General features: G+C 46.8%; 2 protein-coding genes and 1 non-coding gene across 5 annotated transcripts in view; 1 reads left to right on the top strand and 2 right to left on the bottom strand.

Annotated features, from left to right (window-relative positions):
- Window positions 1–23485, bottom strand: part of LOC119433558 (DNA primase large subunit) — an 83766-nt gene that overhangs the window by 58314 nt on the left and 1967 nt on the right. Inside the window, exons 1-2 of one of the 2 annotated variants that reach the window (XM_049658744.1) lie at window positions 18485–18609; window positions 18263–18348 (exon numbers count right to left, since the gene is read on the bottom strand). Coding sequence is in view for 1 of the 2 variants with exons in the window: in XM_037700808.2 (XP_037556736.1) it covers window positions 18263–18348 (86 nt within the window). In the remaining variant the exon portion in view is untranslated. Of the gene's footprint in view, window positions 1–18262; window positions 18349–18484; window positions 18610–23485 lie in introns of those variants that run through there. The other variant, XM_037700808.2, reaches the window with a different exon arrangement.
- On the top strand, window positions 791–21940 carry LOC119433559 (peroxiredoxin 1). 2 transcript variants are annotated; one of them, XM_049658746.1, is made up of 7 exons: window positions 791–860; window positions 11102–11326; window positions 20159–20296; window positions 20715–20831; window positions 21173–21295; window positions 21386–21516; window positions 21760–21940. In XM_049658746.1, exons 1-7 carry the CDS (start codon window positions 802–804, stop codon window positions 21846–21848), a joined length of 882 nt encoding a protein of 293 aa, XP_049514703.1. In that variant the 5' UTR covers window positions 791–801; the 3' UTR covers window positions 21849–21940. The 2 variants fall into 2 exon arrangements, with proteins under 2 accessions (XP_049514703.1, XP_049514702.1); XM_049658745.1 differs by lacking the exon at window positions 791–860 and adding an exon at window positions 8093–8202.
- On the bottom strand, window positions 15023–15094 carry Trnat-cgu (transfer RNA threonine (anticodon CGU)). Its single transcript has one exon. It is a non-coding gene; the product is annotated as a tRNA-Thr (tRNA).

Below are 23485 nucleotides of genomic sequence, written 5' to 3'. Positions count from 1 at the left end.
TTTGGCTCCATGTGCGTGGTGGTTTCCCACCAGCTGTGCCTTAGCACAGGTGTCAAAACGGATGATGGATTGCTAAACACAGGATAAACACAGAGTGAAACAAGATTAACACAAGGAAAACATAAGGGAAACACCGGCGCATCACTGCTTCGCACTTTCCCTGGTTTCACCTTAGTGGAGCTGCATTAGCGATGGATTTGAACTACACAAGCGCAGGATGCGCACTTCCTTTTCCTTAAAGTGATTATTCGTGTTATAGGTTTGCTCCCTCCGCCAGATTCGTGGCCTAGGTATTCCCCCTTGGCGGGCACGTTACATAGGTGAGGATGATCATCATCAGCGAACCACTCTACGAACCCGGGTAACCTCGCAAGCCACGTCGAGGATTCGCGACCCCCCCCCCCCCCCCCTCCCTCCCGCCCCCATTCATCGCCACACGCACACGTCGTCGAAAGAGGCGAGGCCGAGCGCCCCACGTCACGGGCCGACACCCCTCGTGAGCCCCAGAGCTTGGCGTGCCTGTCCGGCACGCACGGCGGCATTGATTAGCCGAGCCGCGGGTCAGCCCCTCGGGTCGCCAGTTGCAAAGGCCTCCCCCGCTGCCTTCACCGTCGACCTATTTATAGGGTGAGTACAAGCGTCGCGCGCGGTTTGCGCGACCCTGCGTATAGACCTCGCTGGCGGCGTCCATCTGCATGCGTGTCAGCAGAAGCATCAGCTGGTGTAGTACACAGTGCTGTCTGCGACGCCCTATAGCGGCGCACACGCCCGCCTGCCGGAGTGTTCGCGTCGCAGCGACGCATGGGGTCCGCCTGCTACCGCGCCTCGGCTCACTACGTCGTGGGAACTCTGCAGAGCAAGTATGCACTACAGGTGGCGCTGCTTACCATTCCGAATCAGAGCAGTTTAATGGAATGCCGAGATATTCGCCCAGACAAGACTGTATAGGAACGCCTATAATTTCCATACGCAAGAGCTGGGGTAGAGTGAGCTGGCAGAGCTCGTGTTCAGAGCTGATGGGATCGAAATAAGTTAAAAGACGTTCAGAGACGCGATGGAGAAATGAGCAGGGAATCGGTGGAGCCGTGGTCGTTACAGGCAAAGGTAACTTTACGATATAGAGAAAGAGGTTTTAATGAAGACTTAAGAATGTAGAAATAGGCAAAATGCAAGACTGCAGAAAACGTAGCAATACCTAGCTATTAGCCCAAGCAAACTATAGGTGACTATATGTCGGCATCCCGTTTCAATAGAGAAGCCAAGAGTAATCATCGATCATAATCGTGATGATCATCATTATCTTTGCTGTCATCATCATCAACGTAAAGGCGAGAAGTGGGGGGGGGGGGGGGGGGGGGTCCGACGCTTCGACGTGCTTACAGGTTTGACAGCTGGAGTGAAGATGAAAGGGCAGATGCGAGGCGGAGTCAGATTGGCGCTAATTAACATTGCTCAGCTCATAAACGGAAATGGAAGGGAACGTATGTAGTGACCTCATGCTGACGCTATATGTTAGTGCCACTGGGTTGAGAGTTTGACGACTGCATTAAAGATGAAAGGGAGAAATGCGAAGCAAGATCAACTTACTATTTAATGCTTAACACTCTGAACGTTCGACTAGCTCAGCAGTCAGAGTGAAGGCGATGGAATCGTGCGCAGTGAACTTAGACGGTGAAACTAGGTTGGATGTTTGACAGTTGGAGTTACACAGGTTGCGAAATTTGATTACGTAGGACTGAGAGCCGACTAGTTGGCGAATTTGGGTTAGAGATGCTCAGACGAGTGAAAAGAAAGGGGACAATGTCGTGAAGCTGGGTTAGCACCGTTTGCTATTCTAAAGTTAGAAGTTATACGAAATTAGAATTACTGCGTCAGGCTGCCATTAAGTAGAGTCTGAAGCTTACACGAGTTGCGTTGTCGGACAGCAATATGAAGTCAAGGAAAGCATAGGAGAAATTAACCGCGTTTTATTTTTTTCTCTTTTGTTGAGATGTAGAATTAATTATGAATAGGTGCTAAATTTGCCGTAAGCTCCATATTCAGAAAGGAAAACAGAAATTAATGTTTAAAAAAAAATACTTGCCGCCGGTAGGAGCCACACCGACAACTTCCACACGAAACGTGCGATGAGCATCTTGGCTAGTCTGCGGAGTCTTCGGTTAAGGTGAAAGTTGCAGGAAGTGTTGGCAAAGGTGTGACAATACGGCGGGCCTCCATTTTGGAAAGCTTCACCCTGACGGTCATGCACGCTCACCTCACGTACGTGTTTGTAATAGCCACTAGTGCGAGGTGACGTCTTTTTTCTTTTTTTTTTTGTCACAGTTTCCAAAGCAGCTGATTGACACCAACCGTAATGACATTTAAGTGAACCTCCAGCGTAACTTTCCGCCTCCCCGCTTTTCTCACTCGCCCGGTCAACACACAAGCCTGTAGCCTCGCGAAAAGGAGAACGTAAGGACCGATAGAAGAGGTGTAGCGAATGTACTTCTAACATAATGGAGGCGTCACATGACGTTGGAAAGTACTGCTGTTGCCTAACTTTGCGATTGAGCCATCCCTCATAGCAGAACAACCGAAAGCGCGCGCGCTAACACAGGACCTGGAATATCTGAAAGAACGTCATTGTCCCGCTAGTCATTTATTGTACCAATCGATACAACAGGGACAATTAACCAACCAGCTGTTGTCCAGCGGTCGTCCTGTTTGTGCGCAATAAAGACATCCAGCTGTTAGTTGGCGCCCTTCCTGTTTATACTGCCTGCGTCCGCTGGTGATTGACAGTTCAGATTGACAGACCCTCATTTAAAAAGTCTATATCAAGTTGCGTTTCTATGGCGAAGAAAGCGTTCATTGGTTCTTTTTTTTTTTTGCCATTATTGTTTCACGCGCAATGCACATCATCACTGAAGTCAGGGCGGCATGACGGGTTTCAATGTTCACGCATTTTCTTGCGTTTGGGGACGCTTTGTTGACGGAACAGTCGACAGACGCTGGCAGGCTAAACATTCGCTCGATTATAATCGAATCTTTGACGCTGCGGACTGCCGGTGCAGAAATTTCAATATGGCGTCGCCGTCCGCCTCGTGTTCTCACGTTCTTTCTGGCCACACTGAGGCTCCACTCACCGCAGGCACTAGTAGCATATTCGCAAACAAGACAGACAGTTCATAGGAAGTGGGAGACTTGAAGTGTGACGAAGATAAGTCTTCTTGTCGAAATGTTGACTCCGGGCTGAGGCTCTCCTACGACGGAACAACTCACTCATATAGTCACTCAAGAATTCATGTTCGCAGACTACGTACTCACTCACGTGAAGTAACACGTGTTGTCACTCACTCAAGGTTCTAGATGCTCAAGCCCACCCATTCACCAACTCGCACGCGTTCAGAGTCACTTCCGTGCACACTTACCGGCGTTCACACACGCGCATATACGTATATACCAGGGTTCACTACCACTCTTTGCTAACCCATGAAATGACAAGTCGCGGGTCAGCCACAGTTGTCTATTTAGGTCCCGTAGAAAGCGTAATATACTGGATTTCTTTAGACTATGAAGAAATTTTAAAGGTCACCTGTGGCAGATAGCACAGTCCTATAGAGTCCATGATCTGTATTACTCGAAGGAAATGACATTACTTGCACGAGAAATCGAAATTCATATATAATAATTAACAAAATCGTACTAATTAAGTTTTTAGCGAATCATTTTAGAGCACCTTTAGCAATTTAGGTGAGTAGGAACGTCGTGTACATTTAAAAGAAATTCTAAGGATATGGCACCAGTTTCGAAATATTCACTCCCTAAGTGTACAACGTAAGTGGACCAACAGTGCATATATCTATATATATCGACGCATGCGTCGAAACTTCGACGTAATTCTCCGAACTCATTCCAATTGGATATTCCTTGCAAACTCGCTGGCTACAATTCGTAAATTTCAATATGTGCCGTAAAGTAATTCGTTAAATCTGAATTAGTACTTTTTTAATGAGACAATTATGCACTTTGATTTATTGTGCAGGTGATGTCCGCCTTTTCGAGTAATGCAGTTCAAGGATTAAAATTGTGCTACATGCCACGGGCAATTTAAAAACATTCTGTATATAAAAAAAGAAGAAAAAAAGAAAACACCTGGCAGAACAAGAAAGCCACAACTTCACCACAAGACACATCAAACAAACACACATAGAGCTGTGTTTGTGATTGCGTGTCTTAATTCCGCGGTCTTCTGGTGCCTTTTCTCGTGCTACACGTCGCTTTTCAATGGACGAACCACCGACGGTCTAGACCGATGCCCCAAAACCTCGACCGCTTACGTACACTTCTCAAGGGAGTCGATATCCGCATACGAAGACGATATTCAACGCCTCGTTCGACCTAAATCACAAAGAATAAACTTAGTCCACCAAAGTCTGGTGCAAAGACTATATAACCTCATTCCAGAAAGCCAGCAATTAAATTGCCCGCATCGTGTCGCGTTCACACCGCTCCGGTTGCGTCAGTCGATGCACCAGCGTTGATCTACAAATTAAGTTCAGCAATGTCGACAGCTATAGCGAGTTGGTGACCAGCGCACGAAAATACGACAGAAAGAAAAAGCAGAATAAACGGACAGGGCAACCGCTGAGCAGGAAACTACCATCAGCCAACCATGTTAACATGGTTGGTTTTCATATTGAATTCTATATAGAATTTCCATATTGAATTTCATATAGAATTATATATGAAATTTATTAACTTCACGGTCACGCTAAACGAGCGCGAATAGTCATGTTTGGAAAACTACAAAAACATAAAACGAAAAAAAAAAAAACTTGATAACATCACTTTGAAACAGGAATGTTTCGGTCTCTTTCCGTTTGTTCCTTAGCGTCACTCATGGTCGAGCGGTGTTGCGCTGGTGCATTTATAACAACTCTGGGTTTTTCGAAAATAAAACGTAGTTACAAGGGCAGCGGTTATCTTGTCCGCTTATCCTGCTTCTTCGTGTCGTGTTCAAGTGCACTGCTTCACACGTTAAGATGGTTCATCTATACAATCTCCTCGCATAGTAACGCACTATAGTTAATCGTGAATGGAGAGGCACAGCCCTTCAAAGGCGCCGTTGACACCTACGTCTCTGGTGGCGCATCTCTTCGTAAGCTTTGCAAGTTGCGTAACGTACTCCGCTTGACAAAAATAGAGACCCAAGTAGCCAAAGAGAAAATTGCACTGGAAGCGTGTCGCTCCTATTGCATAACAACGTCGAAACGAGGTATGCGCGTGTACCGGTTTCGCCAGTAGGAAGGAGAGCGCGTAATTGGCGACGGTTACTATACGGAAGTGTGACCTTGGGAGCCGGCTCGTTCCATGTATAATTAAGAGGGAGCTTTACAGCACAGCGACACAAAGACTTGATATGATGAAGACAACACAAGTGCACTGTCTTCTCCTTGTCAGTCTTCGTCTTGCTGTGTTTTATCCCGCTTCAGAAACCATATGCAATACAAGCTATACCTAACGTCACTCACTGCGGCAGAAAGCTTTATCCTCAGGAGCTCCCATCTGGATGCATGGGAACGGAGAAATTGTTTATATCGATGTCCACTCACCGAGTTCGATAAGATTCGTTGCATTAAAAAGAGAAAAGAAAGAAAAACGTAAAAGAAAATGTTTTAACGTTTACAGAATGTAGAAAGCGGATTTTTAAAAATTAACCCATGAATATTTATTTTAATTGTTCAAAATAGCCAAATTCAAAGAAACTGAAGCATCGCGTTTACAACTGTGTAAGCCAGCAATTAAGAAAACGATACTGCATTCTCGTAAACTGCATGTATTAATTGAGACATTTCAAGCCGACAAAATTGACGCATTATATACTGTTCTGAATTAATTACGCCACCAATTTGGCAACAAATCCACGTAAACGGTAATTAATTAATACATCACATTTGTCCGTTTGAGATGATCTAACAGATGCAGTTTACAGAATTGTAATATCTGTTACTGGCGCATAGTTACGAATTTGTAAACTTTGTGCTTCTATTTCTTGAAACGTGTCAATTTAAGAGTAATTTTCATTCCAAATTTTGAAGCTTTAAATCAAAATTTTGCTTGCCACAGTTGCTAGAATTTCACTTTCTCTCTCAAATGTAAAAAATTTTCACTCAAATGGGTTCAGCAATTACATTATAAGAGTATTTCTGCGTTTTACATGTACTCGAATATGAAAATCGAATGTGTACCCGAGCTGAAATTTCACCCTTTCATATTGGTGCCAACTGCACTCACAGCTCTCTTTCTCTCTCTCCTAGTCTCCCTGTAGAACCCGAAACGTGCTTTTAGCATGTCCATTATGCTTACAGGGCGTTGACCGCGCGTATTCACATCCATATTCGGCCAAACGTGGCCAATACGAACACATTTGTCCGTTACCAAATCCACTTCCTAGCGACCATTTCCTCCAAGAGGAAAACATCTCGAAGGTTGTGCTTTTGCAGGCTGCACACGCAGGAAGTGATTGCAGAGCCGGAAACACGTCATGGCTGCCACGTTTTAGACATCACCTAATGAGCGGCATTGAGCTATTGAGCGGTACTTCAGGCTGATCAGGACTTATGAAAGTGCTCACACGTGACGGGAGAATGACAGCCATTATCAATCGGCGGTGTTCTTCGAGGTACTCGGGCGGCTCTGATAACCAATGATAAGCGTCAGCGAAAGTCATTACGTCATCTCGAGACGGATAAGACGGGGACACATTCTCGAACGCACAGTTCGTTCGAAACGGGTCTTCCTGAAACACGTCTGATAAGGCAACGCGTACTCGTCAGATAGATCCGTGTGTGCACAACTACTGCCATGTATTATAATGAATGCCGACACTTTCCTTCTGGGCGCGGAGTAGAGGCCGCTAGTAAGTTTGCGTAAGAGCACGATAATAATGCCCAACTTGCTCATTGCTTGCATTACAGCGGCATGTTCGTAAAATAAAAGGCAAATAGGCGAAATTATTTGCTTCAGTGACGCTCGAGCTGCGCCTGAGTAGCTTAGTAATCATACATATTGACTTCTTTAGACTCACATAGTACGTGTGAGTCTGGAAGTCTATGTGAGTCAAAATAAGGGGAGAGCAACTCGGATGCTCAGGCGTATTCGTTTAGTCTTAAATTAGGATTGAACGACATCTCGTGAAATCGGAAAGTATATTCATATCAGGACAAGAAAAAAAAAAAAAAAAAAACGCCGCCCAAAGTGGTGTGGCCAACGGGGTTTGAAGTTTCGGCTTCCTCGCGGAAGCCTTGTTCACTTAGTTCAATTTCTATTAAGGTTATCTCAAGGTATGCTTCAGTTTGTAGCAAGCTACCTCATTCGATGATCGTCGTACGAGGCCTCAATTTTTCTAACCAGGTCGATGGTAAATTAGGTCCAAGCATAACGTAATGAAAAAAAAATCTTTGAGCAAATAAAAGCTTCAGCTGATTCACGTGATATTATGAGAGCCAACAGTCGACCCTTAAGCATCCTAACGTACTAAAGTGAAGCCGAGAGATATATAGCAAGCGATACCCACAAGTGACAGCGGAAATAGAGATAACATGAAGAGACAGCCTAATTAGGCTACATTATCGAGAGGTTTATGAGTGTCGATAGAGAGACGGGCGCAAGCACTCTTACTGCTTAAGAAAGTTATTTGTATTGCCGGCTGCATACATGTATACATGCATACATACCGGAAGACCTATATTGGCCCACTGTTCTCAATGTCAGTCCCACCTTGACCTTCGAAACGAGCGGTCTCGTATCGACATTCAGCAAGCAACTTAAGGAGGCTCGCCTGTGGTAACGGAATACGAGAGAAGGTCGATCTACCGCAGAAAGCCTGTGTATACATAGCAATGAGCAGCACACCAAGACGCATGTTTTGATGGGTGCACATATAAGGTCGGCGCTTCGAAAGGGGAGATGGTCCGGGGCAAGTATGTATGCGTGGGCGCGCCGCCGTGCCACTGTTTAACGTCTGGCCATATACGAACGTCGCGGTTAATGGTGTCCGATCACGCGACTCTCGGTGTCCCAAAGGAGCCATTGACGGCTCGAGTCGGTAGGGGCAGTCGAGGCGATGAGCCACGCTCGCAGAGCGGGAGCCTCGTACAGGAAGAACACTTCCACGTTCGGCAAGCCGACCAGGGTGTTCCTCAATGTCGCTCCGAGTCGGTGAGTTGCGGTTGACATGTTTGCTAAACGGACATTATCAAAAAGGTTGAACTGTTGTGGCCTCTGGGACTATAGTTCAGTCGCAATGTGATCCGCAATATAATCCGCGTTTCTTGAAAATGCACGTCCAAGCATCAACGTCCTTAAGTCGTCTTTCAGCTTACGTCTTCTTTACATCCGGCGTAAGTTATGAAAAAGACTCGTGTACCATACGTTTGCCCGTGACAACTCAAGAACTGTATGGGATAAAATGTAGTCAAACAAAGCAAGTAGCTGGATCGAGCCACCGTTTCGACGCCCGGACTTGTCTTATTTATACAAGTCGCCCTCGTAAGACAAGTCCTCTTGTCAAAATGGTGGGTCCAGAGACGTCCTTTGTTCGGTCACTGCTGATATTCCTGCGATCCTCTGCATTGTTTGACAAAGTAATTCACATATCTCGAAAATACACGTCCAGGCATAAACGTCTGCAAGTCGTCTCACAGCTCACGCCTCTTCGACGACTTTCGTAGCCAGAACGCTGCTGCAGGATAGCTGACGTCTACCTGTTATACGCACAGTGTTTTCGAGCAAAAGGCTAACGTCAGAAATGCGGGATTTAATTAAGCAACGCCAGGCAACGTATGGCGAACGGCGTACAATGCTTGGCTGCTGGACACAACACTGTCATGTAAAGCACTCGTCTGCTGGATAGCAGTAAAGCTGGTTAGCAGTAAAGGGCATGTTTATAGTATGCTCACTTGTGCACGGTCACATGAGACAAGATATCCCAAGCGAGATTTTAATTTGCACTACGCTGCGTCGCTGTATGCGTGCGCTTCGGCTCGAATGAGTAGAGTGGTTGCTAAGGGTGAGAGTAATACGCCGCCATTTTGGAGCAATCCATCCCACAGACGTGCTACGAACGTTTCTGTTTGTTTATTTCCACCCCCCCCCCCCCCCCGTCCCCTCTTTGCCTCTTGTTGCCCAGATATATTGGCAAAATTTAATTAGCGGAAAGCCAACTTATTTTGAAGCACGTTTCGAAAACGGATATCACAAAACTATTACCTATAAGTGCATGTGTATGTATCCCTTTCAAACAGTACATGACCCTTGTACAGCCCAGCACAATACCGCAACTGCGACATTTGCAACAAAATAATTAAAACCTCGTCATTCAAATAAATGTACATTGCTATTTTTCGCGAAATTATATTACCCACCTTGTCAAGTAATTCACCTGAAGAAGCGGAATCGTTTTAACTGTCACATGTAATTAATATTTCTTTAAATAAGTTTTGGGAGAAAAAATTATTAAAAACACACTGGTGGCATGCTTCCGTGGTTATGTCAGTGTTTAATCTGCCACGAAAATTCCCAGACCAATGTAATTGCGACCATGCAGAATCTCCTACAAAAAGTACTACAGGAAACTGACGCTGCGATTGTCGATGTATCAGGATAATCATGGGTAGTGCCTTGATTTGTCATATATAGTTTAGCTCCACTGAGCAGGCGGGCGTCACACGGATTTAAGGCCCTGTCTGGCTGAAACAGACAATAGCCGCGTCGACCGCTTAAAGTAAAATATGAAGTCGAGCTAGATCGATTCCCCTAGAAGCCTACCATCGTTTTCAGTGTCCCAATATATCACTTTGTAGGCCGCTGCCGCCAAAGGTCTCGCTGCTTCTCCTCAATTCGAACTACCCGCGCCAAAACGGACGAGTTGACGTGAGTCTCCACGTGACCTTCCTCTATGACGCTGTGAATCAGCCAGTGCCGACGTAGCATGCGATAGGTACCACAGCTCACAGAAGGTGAGCTGTGGTACTTCAATTTCCATTTTCTCGCCTACAATTTTAAGCTCTGTTCTCGCTACGAATGGGGAATCCCTTATCACTAGAAGTGTAATATTTCAATCTAGATCAACTTAACATTTACCCTTTTTTTTAACATTGTCCCTTTACGGAAAGCGCGCGTTCATACGGCTTCATTTCTGCCTAAGAAAAATTCAAAGCCCTACTTTGAGACAGGTCTCTCTCTGACGTCAGGCCCCTCTATGATGATGATAATGATGATGCCTGCCGCCACATTCCTTTGAATTGGGAGATCAACGGCCAATGCCGGATCGGGCCATAAAATAAACGAAAAAGAAAAAGGGAAATATCAAATCTTCTAATGCGCCTCGGCCGACCCATCTGTTGTGACCTTCCCACCACACTTCACAAAAAACGCGGCCCCGCCGCGGCGTTTGCTCACACACCACCATTGTTACCAGTCGCCTCTTCGTAGCTTCGCCATTCTGACTACCACCACCCTTGGAGCCGTAAATTCTGCCCAAACCGCAAATCAGAGATTACGCTAACGAGACTACGCTGCCGAATCCCGACACTAAATTTCTATAAACGCGGGGTAGGTTTGGCGGCATCTCCTGTGTGTATACAGTGCGGGGAACCAGAAAATATTGATCACTTTCTCCTTACATGCCGACGACTCTCCTCAGTAAGAAAAAGGGGTGCTCGAGGCCCCTATCCACAAGCCAGGCCTCAGCATGAACGGGAGTCCCCGTCTTGCTTTCGTCTGGAGCTTCCACAGTGGGGTACAACCGCCATAATGTTTGCACTGCAATGCAAAACCTTATTCGTGGTTCCAATCGGCTGTCTTCCTAAAACAGCCAATTACAATAATTAATTAGCTGCTTTTTTATTTCGATTCACTTTAGCACGATGTCTGTTCCACTTCGCACACAGATCAGAATACATCTTCACCTAATATTGTTCTTCTTTTTTTTTTCTAAACTTCTCTAATCCATTTTCGCCAAACCGCCCAATACTTGGCCGATCCCCCAGGGTGGGTATGTGCCATTTGTACAGAGGGTCATCATCATCGTCATCATCACTGCATCTGCGCGCCGCAGGTTGACCGATTTGCCGCAAGCGATCAAGGCAGCCGAGTCGGGAAGCAGCGCAGTCGCTGAGCACGATCCGCAGCCGCAGCGAGTAAGACCTGCCACCTCGTCTCCAGACAGTGACGCAATGCCTCAGGTGCGAGCGCATCCCAAGGAGGGCTCGCCGGTCAACGCACCGCATCGCCCCATGCACTACCCCGAATCGTCGGCTACCACCGAGCTCTCGGACCTGGTGTGAGTATGGGATATATATGTCGTCTGTTCTCTGTACCTGCACGACTAATTCAAAATCAGAATTATTAAGTTCATCGTGAAGTTACAAACCCCTGCTTATCCAACATTTATCCAAAGTACAAGGTAGGATAATAACACGCAGACAAGGGTCCCGTTGTCAACGACGACTGTAACCATGTTTGAGAGGATGTTGCTTTAACGGGACCTTTGACTTAACGTAACGGACCCTTGAGAAGTGGATACTTCAAACATTCCTTTATAGCAGACCTTGTTCTGAGCCTACAGTCCGCTTATGATTGAAGGAATAACTGCAGCGATAATACGACAGACGTAAGGCGTTGAAGTTTATTTGGACAACCTATAAAATACAGTTGCCGAGGGGGCTTGACATAGAGGCAAAAGAATGCCTGACAAAGTGTCCAGATCCCTTGATACAAAATGACACAGCAATCGCAGGGTGGCAACAAAATGGAGGTAACTCACCTAAATTGCAAAACTATGTGCCATAGTACTTGCATAAAAAACAATAATTACCTTACAGTTAATTATCGACATTAACGTTCGTCACGTTCGACCTGTCTAGGCGTCTTAACGCTGCGGTTATCCTTTCGAATTTCTTCATGGGGCAATTAAAGAGGAACATCAGAGAGACATCAAATAAAAACGAAAGTTGACAGTTACTTTAGCATATAAGCTAAAGAGAATGAATGTGGTCATGAGAGATTAATTAAATTGCTTGACATTCTCATTCGCATGCGCTGTTACTTCCTATTACTTGTTTTCTCCCACAAAAGGTCGTGGGTTTGTAAAGTGTCTTAATTAACGATAAATTAATTGTCTTAATTAACCGTATATTAATTAACACCAACGGTTGGGGTTCGAGAGCCTTAATGGACTCTGTCTTAACTGTACCGTAATTAACACCAAAAGTCGTGGATTCGACCATCAATGGTGGCACCATCAATTTTCGTGCCATCGAATTTTCCGGACGGTCAAATTTCCAACCCATGATCCAACTAAGGCTTTCGCCTTAATAAATCGGTTAGTGGAAAGGTCAACAGCAAATGCAAATCGGTCGCTGTCCGCGCGTTCTTTTGTTAACCATAAGGTCAGGGGTTCGATTCCTAACCGCGGTGGCCACATTCTTTATGGGACTCGTGTCGATGGAATGGAATCCGCTCGCTCGGCTGTTTTGTACGCTGCTACCCGTTGCGTGACCCGACGTAACAGCATACCAGATGGCAGAGCGAGCCGAAGCTGGCCGGAGAGAGTGCCAAAAACGTCACGACGTTCTCCTCCCCACGTGACCATCTTCTGCGTCACGAAGTCACTACACAGACTCCTACTGGGAAACGAAATCGAAACTGGTTCGTAGAGAAGCTATTATAGTAAATTATTTAAAGGGCTTGGAAGTTTTCTCGAAGTCTAGGTCCTTCACCTAACGCAAGAAATTACCCCTCGAACATATGTCAGTATCCCTAAAAGCCCCGTCGATCGCGAACCCATGTCATCTACCATAATATATATATATATATATATATATATATATATATATATATATATATATATATATATATATATTTTTTTCAAGCACGCGCGCCCACCCGCGCTTTCATTACGGGCCAAGGAACGACCGTATTCCTCGTCTACGTTGAGTATGTTTACAACGTTGAGTATTTACAAACAATCCGCATGTTCGTAAACAGACAGGCACAGCAAAGCTAGAACGAGCAGACAAATGCGTTGACACTGCTCTTTTCATTCGCGCTGTTCATCACTTTGAACAATAACGTTTGACAAGCGGCTGAAGAAAACTCAGATACATGTAATATAACTCTGCTTTTAGAGAACGTTCCCGCCATTAACAGCCAGTATGTGCTATCTTTTTTTTTTTTTTTTTTTTTTAATCCACGCGGATTGCCGCATATCTTCGTGACGTCACGTCGTTCGTGGAATGCACCGCGGTAACACCCAGCCCCCGTTGTTCACTTCTTTTGTACACGGTGACCCCGTCGGCTCTTGGCCTCTGTCCTCATGCACTCGCTATAACATCGCCACTCTCAGAGGTCGTACGCGGGCCCTCCTCTCCTGAGCGGTACGGTGAAACGCTCGTGTCACGTGACAGGATATGCCAGCTAGGGAACAAATTCGTTTCAGTTTCACGTACGCGCCCCAAGGTTACGCTCTCTAAATGTACGCGGATAAAACGCGAAAATGATGCGACCGGAAAGGAAAATGAAAACGAATGAATGAATTATGAAAGGGAAAGAAAGAAAGAAAGCTGATGATGTATGCGTCGCGCTTTGCGGTATGCGTGCAAGCGACGCGTTCCTGCTTGGCTGGCTTCGTCACGCGTTTCCGTGACGCGTCGAGCGTTCCTTTTTCCGGCAGGAATCGAAACGGAGAGAAAGGAGAGAGGGAGAGATAAAGAAAAGAGAGCCGAGATCTTTATGTCGGCGCCGTGCGCGACCACACAAGGGCATCGAGCCAAGGTGCTCGCAACGTGCACTACAGCACACGTAGAACGTCGCGTGTTTTCCGGGTTGTAGTCAGCATTGCGCGTTTAAGTTGCGCCACAGTGTTTACCCGGGAGAACTTCTGACGGCTCTCGTTTAGTAATTTAAGAGGAATTGGAGGCACGAGACTCGGAAACATGCATGTGGGGTCGGATCTCAGAAATTGGGACCAATTTCACACACACACACACACACACACACACACACACACACACACACACACACACACACACACACACACACACACACACACACACACACACACACACACACACACACACACACACACACACACACAAACACACACACACACACACACGCGCGCGCGCGCGCGCGCGCGCATTACAAAGAAAACCAATGGTCAATGGCACAGTCAGGTCTTTTAAATCTCTTGTATTGAAAAGGGTGCTCATGTCACAGCGCATCGCAACTGCGATTGCTTCTCATTGTGTACATGAGCCTCATTTCGCGTATACTAAAGGGTTGACGAAATGCAAAGCGGAGCCCATTCACACTTGCGACTAGACGACGTCCCGCGACCGGTTGCGACTGGCAACTAGAAAGCTATTCAAGACGATAGATGTTCACACTGACAAATGCGACCGACGAGTCGCTAAACCGAAATGTCTCGCGATATGCCGTTCACGTCTGCTTGGAACGTCATCGCCGCGTAAAATAAGCGTCAGCGTATACGGACGTCCCGTTCCTTCGCATCTGATTGGTTCAGCTGTTCTGCGACTGCGGTCGCGCGACTGAAAAATTGAGCAGCGAGCGACTGGCCAGAAACGGTCGCCTTTCGAGAAAAGCGACCATTTGAGACCACTTGCGACTTGTCGCTTTGCGACTAACCTGGTCGCGCGACCTCGCCTAGTCGCAAGTGTGAACTGGGCCCTAAGGCTACTATAGCAACAACACTCGAGCGCTCGGCCACAACGTAACAAACGCAGTTGCATTTTCGGTGTCTTATGCGCATGCGTTGCGATAACTGTGTCTGGGCAGCGCCTCATATATATGTGTGAATGAGAAGAACGGGAACCGAGGGGCCCGATTTTAATAAGCATATCATAAGAAGCCAACAAACAATAACACCAAGGACAACATAGGGGAAATTACTTGTACTTAGTAATTGAATTAAATAAATGATAAATTAATGGAAATTAAAATGGATGAAAAAACAACTGTCCGCAGGTGGGGAACGAACCCACGTCTTCGCATTACGCGTGCGATGCTCTCACCATTGAGCTACCGCGGAGCCGTTTTCCCATCCACTTTCCGGGGTATTTATGTTTTACAACTAGAACTCAACTTGGGAGTGTTAGCCAGCGCCACCACTCACAAACCATAGGGCGGATGTGGAACATCGAATCCGGCAACAATGATGCCTTCAGGTAGCCGTTGTAGTGCACACCCCACAATCCGGAGCCCTCCACTATGCCTCATAATCCTGGTTTTTCAGGTAGCATATGTGGCTTTATTGACCAGTTGCCATCACCCAAAAAGATCACGTGCTCGTGACGCCTGCGGCAGAAAGGATGTTCAACATCCGCCCTATGGTCCAGCTGGTGCTTACCAAGTTTCAAGTGTAAAACTACGCAATGTTGACAAAGCGTTGACAAAGCGGAACACAGAAGTGACACACAGCGATTGTCCCTGCCGTTTCTGTGTCTGGCTCTGTCGACGTTGCATTGCGCAAATTCATTTGAAGCTTCATTATCTTTATAGCAGGGTCGAAAAAAAAAAGATATAAAAGAAAACAGGGTGATAGATACAAGAAACACAAAAGCTACAAAAATTCAATGCGCGCGCAAAAAAAAAAAAGAAAAAGAAAGAAAGGTCTGTCAATTATTGTACCTTCTCTCTCTCCCCCCCCCCCCTTTTTTTTTTCTTCTTTTCTGCAATCTATACACACTCTGATGTGCCGTTGACTTCTATTTAATTTAGTTTATTGTTGTACAAAAATTGTTTTTGATGGGCTTTCTGCACTCGCCCATGACTACACGACTGAAAACGCGAACATCTCATCTTACCTTATAGGTGTGGGTCTGGATATTCATCTTTTAGTAAGTAATGATAACAGTTACCGTTACAAACTCGTTGTTGCCCAAAGTGCCGTACGTGAAAGCGGCACAGAAGTGCATTGGCGCATAGTATAATAAATCGTTTGTTTATTATTTCACTCTTGCTTTTGCCTCGCACGTCAGAAGAATGGAACGACCTCCCACCAGGTACCGTAACATTCAATGATAAGCACAATATTGTTAGCTTGCACTCTCTCACTCTGATGTAAGACGAACAGCACTAATCTCTTTGTACGACGACAGCGGAATAACGTTCGTTTAGTGTGTTCTTTGTTTGTGTGTTACACTTGCAACCTTGCGCCCTCTTCATTAATGCATTTCACCGGGAAACTAAATTAATCAAAATAGAATTAACTACGCCATGTGACAACCTAAGAACTCGGTACGCAAGCTCCGCCCACAACAACGCGCTACATTCGCCCGTCCCACGTCACGGAAATAAGAGAACGTAATTGGCTGCTGCATCGATACATGCCATGCATTATACACCGACGTAACTGTCACCGCACTCTTTGGTTGTCACCAATCGCAGTATAAGAATGAATATTGGTGTCCTAACAGTTATTGCCAATACGCCGCCATTTTCGGTACGTTTTTTTCCGCTTTGCCCACTCCCGGCATGGCATTGCGATCTTCGTCAGTACCGAATTTGTACCTTGTGAACCCTATACAGTGTTCGTGCAGGGCATCTGTATACATTCAATGACAATTCAAGGATTTCAAGGATTCCGAAGACCAAATTTCGAGGCGGGGGAAAACAACCTCATTCGTACACATTCACTGAAAAATAGTGAACTCTCCTTCTTAGCTGCAATTTCTTGCAGCTAAGCAGCTGATGAGTTGGACCACACTTCAAGCTCTTCAGGTGGCTTTTCAATGTTTACTTTCCGAATTCAAGGGTTTTCAAGTATTTCAAGGAGGTGCACGAACCCTGACATTGTATATACGTCCATGTCGGTACTAATGTACCAATGCCCATTGCCGTAGATCTTCCTTGAAAAAGGTAGCCGTTGCAAATTCTGTTATATAGCTAGCTTCCTTGTAAACTCCGTGCAATTATACGCAAGTGCTGGGTATAGCCCTGAAAATGCGGTACGTGTAATACCTTCATGGCCGCGTGCCTACCCGATCGTGCCGCACAGCAACTGCATGGTCTGGCATAAGGAAACGACATTGCACAACGCGCAAAATGCCCGTGTCAAACCCGTGGTCTCTTCCCCCTGTTGCTCGGCAGTCGTTGGCGATAACGTTTTCCAATGGAGAAATAGCCTCCGGCCGTTTCGTCAGCGTTGCGAAAGCGTAGAGTTATATATTACCATATGTGGCGGAAGCTAGATTAAGCTAGAGCGTCCATAGCGTCCTCTGTATGGAAGTGGCGTGCGATGAAATCGGATGGCTATGACGGAACTGTCACCGTCTTTGCTAATTGTATTGGAAATAACGTGATTCATTAAGGATTACGCGAAGCCCTTTTGCAACTAGCGATGATGATTACAGCAAGAGGTAAAGCGAACGTCATCGTCAAGGAGCTAGGGAAAGAAGCGCGGGTAACAGGAAAATCAAAAGCGTGTCGCTATATTTGGCAATTTAGGCAATCACAGATGTATGTAATTGAGATACATAGTCGCTCGCACAATAGCCGGCCGCGGCAAAATGATTTGAATCAAGCAGTCAATGTCATTTTCGTCGCATCAAATTACGTTGTTCCAGTTCCCGTCGGATAGGAGGATCGAGGCCTGCTAACGGAGGCGGTGACATGCCGTGCGATGCTCCTCACAACACATATCTACACTGTAGTTCAACAACAAGCCTCACAACGACACGAAAAGCGGGGTGTGTGTTGTAAAACAAATGAGAATTGACGCAGATAAATAAGCTCTAACAGACGACGGCTCGCGAAGCCGCAGCTGCTAAGCGCTACTTTTGGCCCTACTTGTACTCAGGCTAGATAGTTTCTCAGAAGTGAGCCGGTGCTTCATTTAGCCGGTTTTAGGCGTGCTCCGTCCGCCGCCGGTGCCAAGAATGCAAATAATACGGACGGGCGTCTCGCAAGGAAGACGGGGGGAGCACGATCCGTGATTACATCATCCTACAACGTCACGCGACGCGCGTGACGTCACCAGGGAAATCCCTTTAGTCTGCCGCTCCCCGGCCGCTACCGTGAGAGACCGGCGAGGTGCTCCTGGCTTCTCCGAACAGCGGAGTACGTTGCCTCTGACCAGGCCACTGTTCTAGAAAGTTTTCGACGGCACGCCAACGCCAAAGCGGCTGCTCTGGAGCAGGAAAGATACCCGCGGTCTCCGTTTTCGTAGTACGCGTTACAACAGCGTAAAACACTTCACCTCGTCAGCTGTCGCTTGTCCTTCGTTAGTCAGCAGCGCAGAAGTACCGGTGCTGGTATTGGCGGCAGAAAGAAACGGCTGATCACCTGAAACCGAGCGAAATGCACTGATTTGTTATCTGTGGCTGTTAGGCCTACGCGAATCCTAAAGCTAATGAACTCGGTTAAAGTTTTGCAGCCAGCGCCGTCGAGCTTAAGTAAAATACCAACCTATAGAAATCACTTATGCGCTAACAAGAGGCTTGGTCATCTTCGCGACACTTTCATCGAAAACATCTTCGTTCCTAAGACGTAGCGTTACAGTCGGTCAGCGGGTACGTAGCATCACGTTCGGGAACGAGAATGTTGAGACGTACGACCCCCCGTTCGCAACACCAAAACCAGATCAAGCAGCTACACAATCGAAAAAACCGCGCGTCGCGCGCCCTCACGCCACGCCTCCTAACAAGAAACGGCATCATAAAAAAAAAAAAAAGAAAAAAAAAAACGCCGCGCTGAATCACATCGTTTTATGGACGCCCTGTAAATGATTTACTCTTTCACTTTTTTCCAAATCGTATCAAGCCGAGATAAATGTATGCCACGCAGAATGTTGGGCGCACACAGGAACGTTCTCGAAAGCGAAGCCGGCGTATTTAATAAAGAAAAAGCTGCCACCACGCACGCGCCGACGCGCGGCTCGAGCAGGAGTTTCTCTTCGCCTGTCACGTGACGCGCGCCGATTCCCTCCTCCCGCCCTGTGTGCCCGCCAACCAACGGGGCGACGCAAAAAGTACAAAAACGGAAGGACGCGCTCCGGCTCGTCGCAGATAGCTCTCTCCTTTCGGACCGGTGTAGCGGTTTTCGCCTGTGTCTCCGTGGATTATACCCTTCATTTCTCTTCTCTGCACGTCCGACCTACTAAAATCACGTGAGTAATTGTCGCGTATTTTCGCTGTAGCTCGTTTCGCGAGTCCCAAGCTTGTGTAGCGGGCGTTTTGTGCGTGAAAAAGACGCGCCGGTCTGCCCGATCCCCATTCATCCGGCCGGCGTGGTGCTGGCGGCCAGGCTTGAAGGGGAACCCATTGTGCCTTTGTATGCTCGAGGTTCGTCTCTCTCGGTCCTCTGGCGACTGAGAACGAATTGCCAGTTTGCTCATTGTGATCAGCAGTGCGGTGCTGCTATTATTCTAACCGTCGACAAAGATTCCGAATATTAGAAGCGAATCCTCCTACCGTGCGACACAATTTCCGGACCGCGTTTTCACCCATTGTACTACGTTGCCCGCATGTTACCGGGAGCTTGCACGTAGTATACTTCGTTGTGCGAAGAAATGACGTCATTCCTGCTGTTTTAACTAAAGAAACCCAGAAAGAAGAACAATTAAACGCTAAACCGGCGTCGTTTGACTTGTTCATGTCGGCATGGTCGTTGCGTCGATCAATGAATGTGCCGGCATGCGCGGGTTGGCACCGGATCACATTGTTCAAGGTCGTCTTTGCGTGCCTTGTCGCCGTAGCTTCCTAATTTGATTCCGCGGTGCCGTTCGCTTTCTGTCTTCTTATTCTCGCATTTCTATATTTTACTCTAGCTTCACAACGCGCGCCCGGCGTTCGTTATCTCAATCGGTAAATGCATGCGTCGATTGCAGCAGCAGCAGCTTCTTGTTTCGCCGTAGTTGTCACCGTATCGTTTTCCCCCTCATCACTCCTCGTATGTGCGCGATCTGTCTGGCGGTTACGCCCCCCCCCCCCCCCCCCCTCTTAATTTTTTTTTCTTTTGTTTCCTTCCTGTTTGCATGCGCGCCGCACCTGCGTCTATACGCCTGCCACGCTTCGCGTCTCAGACCGCACCTGTATCCTGCGTCTCTCTGACCGTCGATCTGTTCGCCCCACCTTTTGTTTCTTTGCAAATCCAGAGACATGAGCCTTCCACAGCTGACAAAGCCCGCCCCGGACTTCTGTGGTACCGCTGTGATCAACGGCGAATTCAAGGAAATCAAGCTGTCCGACTACAAGGACAAGTACCTGGTCCTCTTCTTCTACCCGCTTGACTTGTGAGTATAATAGTGCTACACCATGCAGGCGCTTGGCTCTCCTTCACTGACGCCGCGGTGCGCGCCTTCGGCTCAAAAGCTTTCAACTTAACAAACGCTTCAAATGCAGCGGACGACAGCTGGACGCGCGATGGAAGGCAAACATGAAAGTTGCAATTTTACGCGGTCGCGATCGGCGAACCGTGGCGGATCAACTAGCTATTTTAGTAGTTAACTTCGGAACAAAGACATGTTCAGGTGTGCTTTTTTTTTTTTTTTTTTAAATATATATTTGTGGGCTCCTTCGTCTGTGGATAACGATTTCGAAACTACAGGATATTGTACCCTGCAGTGTATGTGGTCTTGCTACACAAATATATGTATAGCCACACAAATTACATCCAGCTGCACAAATGCATTTTTACTGTTCCTCCTTCAGCACCTTTGTCTGCCCCACGGAGATCATCGCCTTCAGCGACCGAGCGGAAGAGTTTCGCAAGATCGGCTGCGAAGTGGTTGCCTGCTCCACCGACAGCCACTTCTGCCATCTTGCATGGTAAGTGCAGTTCACCCCGACGTTCGCATCACAGAATTATACTGTAAATCCCCCTGCATTCGTTCTACTCTATTAACACGGGCACAAGTGTATGCCTCACAACACTCCCGTTGCCATGCTCTTCCCAAAGATATGTAGATACATATTCGTGTGCCCGTTCTTGCTTCGTTCGTGTTTTTCTGTGATGGTGTCCAACTAACTCTCCCTGGCATATTTGCGACTTTCTTTTTAAGTGTATACTGTTGGCACCTGCTTCCACATTTCTTACCCTGGCATCAAATGCTTACACGCATACTTTTCTCGCATGCCACATTTCACTTCACAACTGTTTTTCGGTGCAGGATCAACACACCCCGCAAGGAAGGTGGCCTTGGCGAGATGAACATCCCGCTTCTGGCTGACAAGACAAGCAAGATCGCAAAAGCCTATGGTGTCCTCAAGGAAGATGACGGTGTTCCCTTCCGGTTAGCTGCACAATAGCTGCACATTTAAAATTACATTCTACTTGTCAGCTGTATTCACCTGATGCAAACATTACCCATCTTGCCTTTCAGTGGCCTTTTCATCATTGACAACAAGGGCCTCCTACGCCAGATCACGATGAATGACCTCCCCGTTGGCCGCTCTGTTGATGAAACGCTCCGGCTTGTCCAAGCCTTCCAGTACACCGACAAGTATGGAGAAGGTAACACAACCACATTTAATGCATTGCAACCTGCGCTTCTAAGGATGCTTCTAATTGTTACCAGCTATGCTGGTATCCACATCAGTGCACCCTTCTTGTCGGTAAATCTAGATGGTCCAAGTTTTTCTTCGAACTGAATCTCCTCTTCTGTGCTCAGTCCTCCAAAAGAAAAGAAACAGACAAATGCCAGTCCTTGCTTATGCATGTTTAGCTCGCTAATCTAGAGTTCTGCTCTGCATGCAGTCTGCCCTGCCAACTGGAAGCCTGGAGGCGACACCATGAAGCCCGACCCCAAGGGTAGCAAGGCCTACTTCGCAAAGGGTGGCCACTGAGTCCCCTCTTCCACAGCTTCAAGCCAAAGCCCACTGTTGTTCCACCCCATGTCCATGCGTGACACTGTGCTGTTCAGTTCTGCTTCATATAAGTATTAAAGTGACTTTTTTTTTTTCGTACTTTCCGGTTCTGGTCTATGGTTTCACTTCTGCTTCTGGCACTATTCTCGGGAGTGACTATTCAATGAATATTGGTATTAAGCACACATCTATGCAAGATTTTAAGTCTTGTTAATCATGCATGGAGATACTGTTTGTAACAAGATGCACAGATGCGCTAGAATACTTTTTGTTAACCACAACAATGCAGCCAAGGAATGCATATGAGAAATTAGCAGTTTGTTTAATGTATACATGGAAATAAATGGCACAAGCAGTAGGTTTCAATTCCACATACGGCACGTTCATTTCATCCACTGAATTCTTTCACTTGCTCCTAGATTTGTTCCCAGTATGCATTTCTTGGCACTATGTTTTGGTGGTGTTGCCGACAGTACCGTGCTTTTAGAAACGAGTCAAATGACTGGACACTGCCATTATGTGAGGTGACTAATTTAATTCATTAGCAATGTACACTTGGTCCAATTAGAAATGCATGTTAAAGAACATGAAATTCCCAATATTTGCTGCATCATTTGCATAAATAGAAATGGCGGTCACCAAGCAGAGCAACTATAACGGTAGATGAAGCCAGTGCGCTACTTTTATTACCTGTACGCAACATATGGCTAGATTAAACAATCTCACTTTCCATCCTTTTCGCAATCATATCGGATATTGAACACGTCCCATAGATAGTCCAAATGGCAGCTGCTAATAACAGCGCTGGCGCGATCTCTGTAACGAGACAAAGCCGCACAGCGATTGGTGGGACGTGCCGCCGCCGAGCATCGCGACACTTGCGAGGCGCATCGGTGGTGGCGAGGAGTATAACAATGGGCCATCCATCATCCTTTTTGACACGTGAGATAAGACAACTGGCGGGAAATCGCGACGTACAATAAGCCAAAGCGAATGTTGATAGTTTTTTCTACACGCGGACACGATCCCGGGGAACCAGTAGCGCACCCAGGATCTCTGCCAGGGGGGGGGGGGGGGTTGACAGTTTGCCAATACCATCTATACAGCACTAATTTCGATTTCTTTGCGGGAAATTGTCAAAAAATGCGCTTTTTGCGAGTGTGCAGACGATTGCGCGTCTTACATCTTAGTTGCAGCACTCAAATGCGTAAGGAAAGAAAAGGGGTTAAACAAAAGGGGGGGGGGGGGGTTAAGTCGGCCTCAGGGGGGGGGTTACAACCCCCGAATCCCCCCCGTCGGTGCGCCACTGCGGGGAACCTAACCCTTAAGAGCTTCGCTGTAAAAATTGGCTTCAAAACCATTCACTTCCAACAGACCCTAGACTTTAACCATCTTTTAAACGTCACAAACCATCAAATTCAGCGCGGTGGTTGTCAGTCCGGCCCTGGCTAAAGCATCATTGCTGCAAGTGTCAAAGTGGCAGCACCACGTGCTGCTTCAACCCTTCGCAGATTAGCACACTCGCGTGTACATACAATATAAGTTAGCACGAAGCCATTTGCCAATTGAGCTTTTTCTCTGTGACGTTTTATCTGGTGGGTTAAGTACCGCGAGAC

Source organism: Dermacentor silvarum, chromosome 11 (assembly GCF_013339745.2).
Source record: "Dermacentor silvarum isolate Dsil-2018 chromosome 11, BIME_Dsil_1.4, whole genome shotgun sequence".
Taxonomy (NCBI): domain Eukaryota; kingdom Metazoa; phylum Arthropoda; class Arachnida; order Ixodida; family Ixodidae; genus Dermacentor; species Dermacentor silvarum.
This window is presented reverse-complemented; position numbering and strand designations above follow the sequence as displayed.

Excerpts from the sequence above, each read along its gene's own strand:
- LOC119433559 (XM_049658745.1), top strand. The coding sequence starts at position 8,108 with ATGAGCCACGCTCGCAGAGCGGGAGCCTCGTACAGGAAGAACACTTCC. Across the intron at positions 8,203-11,101 it reads CTCAATGTCGCTCCGAGTCG|GTTGACCGATTTGCCGCAAG; the intron begins GTGAGTTGCGGT and ends TGCGCGCCGCAG. Across the intron at positions 20,297-20,714 it reads TTCTTCTACCCGCTTGACTT|CACCTTTGTCTGCCCCACGG; the intron begins GTGAGTATAATA and ends TTCCTCCTTCAG.